This window comes from Gobius niger (assembly GCF_951799975.1).
Source record: "Gobius niger genome assembly, chromosome: 18".
Classification (NCBI taxonomy): Eukaryota; Metazoa; Chordata; class Actinopteri; order Gobiiformes; family Gobiidae; genus Gobius; species Gobius niger.
The window spans coordinates 16,549,046-16,554,726 of NC_136869.1; the positions used below are offsets into that span (position 1 = coordinate 16,549,046).

General features: G+C 40.8%; 1 protein-coding gene across 1 annotated transcript; it reads right to left on the reverse strand.

Moving 5' to 3' along the window:
• Positions 1 to 288: 288 nt before the first annotated feature.
• On the reverse strand, positions 289 to 5,095 carry trim55b (tripartite motif containing 55b; the record flags this gene model as incomplete). The annotated part of the gene is made up of 8 exons (XM_079576013.1): positions 289 to 407; positions 514 to 638; positions 2,078 to 2,100; positions 2,184 to 2,417; positions 3,026 to 3,121; positions 3,351 to 3,528; positions 4,375 to 4,544; positions 4,967 to 5,095. The coding sequence occupies 8 exons, from the start codon at positions 5,093 to 5,095 to the stop codon at positions 289 to 291; spliced, it is 1,074 nt and encodes a 357-aa protein (XP_079432139.1).
• Positions 5,096 to 5,681: the final 586 nt, after the last annotated feature.

Sequence of the window (5,681 nt, forward strand, 5' to 3'; positions counted from 1 at the left end):
AGTAAAAATAATACAAGGTGAAGGACAACATGGAACCGTAAGAAAAACGGTGAAAGAAGGTCCGCTACACAAATACATACATTTTGGACATTAATGTAACACATCACGCACAATGTCCACAACAAGGGAAAGGAGAACATCTAAAAATAGCCAACAACATATCCAAGGGACTGGAATTAGAACTTCAAGATCTACGTCACCAGTACACGCATTTCAAAACTTAACTTGCTTGAGCCATAGATCTCCAGTTTCACAAATTACCATCTGAAAAGGGGGGCTGTACTCATGTCAAGTGCTGGAGTTGGTAGAAGGACTCTGGGTTGTGCTAATAGAAAGATTTTGCGCGGCTTGTGTCACCTCTGCATCGCTTGATTCTGTCGCTTCATCCTCCTCTTCATCTTCTTCATCTTCATCTGTATCCGGACACGAGGAAGTATAATAGCAATAATTATACAACAAGGAAAAAGATGTAATAATGGGACAATTAGAGCAATTAAATAATTCCTTTTTTACCTTGAATGAAGTCAATGCTTCTTAGGGCCTGACGTTCTCTCTTAAAGTCAACACTAAAATGATCCATGTTCTCATAGCCTCGTTCGACCTTTTCCAAGTGGGTTATACTCGAAGCCTCTGCAATCCTTTAAGAGGGAAATGGTGTAATTAAGGTCACTTGTCAGTCAGTCAGTGGGCTGTTGAATAAATACTATCAGTCTTGATGCACACCACCCTCAGTGACTTACTTTTGGTATAATTGTAGTGATTTGCAACACTTCACATAATTGCTTTCAACAACTAAGGGATGCAACTCAAGCATGTTGTCTTTATCCAGTGTGGTTTTTGAGATTTACTCTAGGAAAAATTGATAAGTGCATTGTTTGGAGAGGAGTTTCCAACATCCTATTTGGTATTTTTACAAAATAAAAAACAGCAGAGAGATAATTGTGCTTTGAGGATGCTTCAGAACAAGGGGGCACTTTGCACCCTTTGTCTCCCTCAATAGAATACGGTCTCATTGCTACTGCCTTTGTTTATTTTTTATTTTTTGGGGGGGAGGGGGGTTCTTAGTTTTTGGATTTTGGAACGCAATATTATGACAATGTTGCTTTTTTAACTATATATGTAAGTGCACGGGACGTGCATGACAAGTGGAGTGCGTTAGTGAGTGTTTGAGGGGAGTGTCCGAATGTTGTCAGCACTGCTGTCCAATTACAGTGTTTGTTTTCCGATACATGTGTTTGAGGGGAATTGCTCGCACTTTGGGGACAGTGCGTGAAGCGATTTTAAGAGACCCTTCGCCAGCCCTGATGGCGCTCGGGCCTAAAAAAATGTAATTAAGTTAATTTCCTCTAAATATTTCACTACATTTATCTAAATGTTTACAGATTGAATTAACAAAGTCATAACTCAGTCAGTAGTAGTGAATAATTTAGCTGCCGTGTACACAGAGCTTTGTTCTGATCCCTGTGTAAGAGGTTTGAGTGCTCACTCTGACAACTTGCTGGACATCGCTCTTCACCTTCATTCATCCAGAACTGTCCTATTCTATTAAATCCCTTAAAAAACATGCTATTAAGTCTATCATTTATGTTACACTTTATTGAACTGTGTCCTTCTTATTTGACTCCATGCCGCTGGGGCAACCGGTCAGGTGCAGTGGGCGACCCGAGGTCACTGCAGTGCCAGGGAGGCGAGGCCCCATCTCCCAGTTTTGAGCTAAGCTTAGCCTCCTGAAGGAGAAGCCATGTGTGTTTTGTAGGTGATGGAGGAAGCCCAAAGGGAACCCGCCCAGATGCAGGGAGAACATGCAAACTCCATGCAAAGAATAACTTGTCTGGGAATCAAACCTGAGATCTGTGATACAAGAACGCCAACCACACCTCCAACATCAAAATGTATCTATAAATGCGACTTGATATGTATGAGATGTTTCACAAAGACAGTGATCCAACTGGACTCATCGACATTGGAGAAATGTAGTAAGTCTTGGGGAAGCTACGAGGAAAGGGCTGAAGAGCTCAGAGACGACCGATTTACGGTACAATGTTAGTATTATATATGAAAAAGAAAACAAACTTACTTTTGGAGGAGTGGCTTTGTGGCCTTCACAAAAAAACACAACAAATATTTAATTAAACAAATGAATATGCTGATCGACATTATTAATACATTGCATCTCATGCAACCTGTAGAAAAACAGCCATCTCCTGCTCCTCCATGGTTTGGATGCCGGTTTCTACGACCTTACAGCTCTCCTCCAGATGGTCTCCGTACTTCCCGGTGAGTCCGCGAATGTAGTTAACTTTCTCTTCTTGCTCGGCTGTCACCTTCTGACACATCTCCCTCTTCTTATCCTCCAGCATCGTGTACAAGTGGTCAAACTTCTCACACAGCTGGGTCTTTTGTCTGCAGCTGTTTTCCTGTGGGTATGGAAACACATTTATTTAAAGTGTTTTCGTTGAAAAGTTCTGTGTGTGACAAGAAGGGCGTATTAAAAGCTCATGCCAATTTATGTCTTTCTTATTCTTTCTGTTAAGCATGTAAAAATGGATAGCTTTAAAGCAAACAGCAAAATGGCTAATAAAAAACACACCGTTCTGTCCAATACACCTGATTGACTTCTGAAAATCCACTGACAACACAAAGCAGTACACAGCATGGTCCTGTGCAAGTGTTTCCAATTCAGTACATGATAAAGCAAAACTGACAAAACTATGAATGTGGCAATGAATTAAGACTTAGAGATACTAATGACAAACAAATATCTCATCCCTGGAAAAGTTCCTCATGTTGCGCTTCCAATTTTACAGCTTAACGCTCAAATACAGACACTTTTCTCCACCAACTCCACCCATTGATCAGGGCTTGTCAATTCATGAGAAAGTGACAGGGGGATTCAAGCAATCACTATGAAGTGTTAACTTTTGGTAATACACTCACTGTTAATTGTGACTGAAGCTACATTATGTGTGAACAGCTCATGTACAAGATGAGGCCTGCTGAGAGACTGCACCTGTTTCACACTGACCTCTATTGCGCGGCATGCGGCCTCCAGCTGACTGATGATGCCCTGCATCCGGTCGTTAGTCCCAACCATCATGGCAATGCCATCACTGAGCTCTGTCTGTGAAGGGACACCAGCACAACAGGTTTATGTCACGTGTCGGAAATGATAACAAAACCAAATTCACTGTGCTTTTTGTACTCACTTATATATTTATTTGGGAAAGATGACATTGTCAATAAAGTTGGCCAGAAAGCACCAAAATGTTTCTACTCAGTATACACACAGGTGGCTCTACTATCAGCCCTCATATCTCACCTTTCCCATTTTCTTTAAAGGTTAGACTCACCTTCTTGGTCTGGTAAATGCTGGAGATAGGTGCCACCTCACAGTCTTTGTGAGCTCCAAACACCTTGCACATGGAGCATGTGGGCACACCGTGGGTCACACAGTAAATATTAATCTTTTCCTCTGGATGGACCTCACACATGGGTGTCTCCTCCTTCGTCACCTGCTCTGGCTTTGTGCTGCTGAGAGAAAGCAGAGCCACTTCACATACCTGGCGCTGCATGTTAATTTGATGCATAATGTCACTTTGATAATGCCACAAGTGCCCATCTCACTTCTGTATCGACAATCCATCACTCACAGCTCGCCATGTGAAAATGCTGTCTGCAAAGTAATCATTGTGTCGCCATTGTATACACTAGGGGAGCCCAAAGTGCACCCCAGGGGCCAAATTCAGCCCTCAGACAAATATTTGATTGCCCTCAGGCTTCTTATTGATTGGCACACATCACCAGAAATGGAACTTTTTTACTGCAAGTTTACTCATCCACAACCTCAAAAACTAACATTTTATTGTGAAGCACAGCTGGCATTATGATTCTAAGCCTAAACTAAGGTGTGGGGAATTGTTTAAACCTCTCTCAGATGCACACTAAGAGAGGTTTGGGACTACGGAGGAAAAATAGCTTTTCGGCTAATCCCAGCGCATTTACATAAATGTTTATTAATGTACAGTGTCTCTGTAAAGTATGAACACCCTGCAAAGTATAAACGTTTGGACACATTTTGCATCTGCTGAAACTATTGAATAAAGACATCGATTATTGACCCAGACATCTCTAGTGTGACGTAAGTTGTATTCAAGTTGTACCTAAATAAAACATGCAAAACAACCCTCACGGTAACCTACACTTCATATGTACATTACATCTAAGAATGAATAGCTTTAATAAGCAAGGTCCCTTTATCCTGCGCAATTATCAAGTCTTCTCTTATATTGAAAAATCTATGACTGTTATTACTCTGACTCTTATTATTATTGTATTATTACAAAGAAGATGTGTTGTCTATGTGAAATGCCATACCTACTGGACTCCTGCTTGAACATATCAATAATATTCTCAACCAGTAAGTTCCTCTGTAGTCCGTAAACACCATGCCGATCCAGAACCACCTCATGTCTGCAGGTTGGGCACCGAAAGCGCCCCCCCGATGTCAAGGAGCCTGCCCGGGTGGGAAGATAAGGGTTTGCTGCCTACAAATGATGACAACATGCCAGATTTTAGACTTGACTGAATGAAGCTGTATGTAAAACATGTTGGGAAAAAGCATAAGCTTCAATCTCAGGTTTGAAACATCAGACAGGATCATCAGCAAAGTTTAGATTTGTGTTAGAAGGTATGACTCTTCTATTGAACACAAATCTAAACTTTGGTGATCACATTTGTTGAGATTCTGGTTGGTCTAATAGGAATAGCAACTTTTTAATAGGCTATTAGAGATTAAGAAATGTAGATCAAACAAAAGACCTCATATCCCAAGTAGTAAATCATGATAATATCGATTCAAAAGACTAAATGCAAGTTACATAACCTTTGTGTGACATTTGTACATCATGTAACATTTAAAGAAAGTCCGAGGGCAACAAATGAATAAGATATTATAGCATAAACTTACCTGAAATACATCATTTGCACATTTTCTGCAGAGATTATGTTGACAAGGCAAGATCACAACTGGCTTCGTAAACATTTCCAAACATATCGGACAAATGAGCTGTTTCTCTAAATTATCCATGGTATTCATTGTGAAATGCCCAGTGTGTCGGCTGAACACTGGGAAAAGGGCAAGAAGACTCAAAAAAAGGCCTCACTCTTCGGTTCTTGAAAGTTACAGGCCTGTCCTGCCTGTGTTCTTGCTGGTGTGGGCCACTATCTTGTTGGTGTCAGTTCTGTTTTTAGCAGCTATTGCTGTCATGTCAAAGGGTGCCATTTTTACCCCACCCATATTTGAAGCCCAGTAGGGCAGTAAAGAACAGCTGCTATAGCCCCCACATGATCTGCTGCGTACACAACGTATCTTTTTATTTACTGTGTGGATGAGTCACAAACATGATCCGAAAAATGTGGCTTTAAGCTCGGAAAACATTATATGGCTGTCTATGTAGCAACGTTGGCCAAATGTTCCGCATTTTCAATTGGTGTGTTAAGTTTTATGCTCAGAAAAGATTTAAAAGAAGAAAAAAAACTTAACACCTGACTGAATGATTAGTGATTAATAGATGAATTCATATTTTGATTGATGCGGCACATCCTGTTTGAAAACGGATGTTCTTTGCAGGGGCTCGAACCCACTTTTCAGTTCACACAGAGTAAACTAATGCATTTTCCCT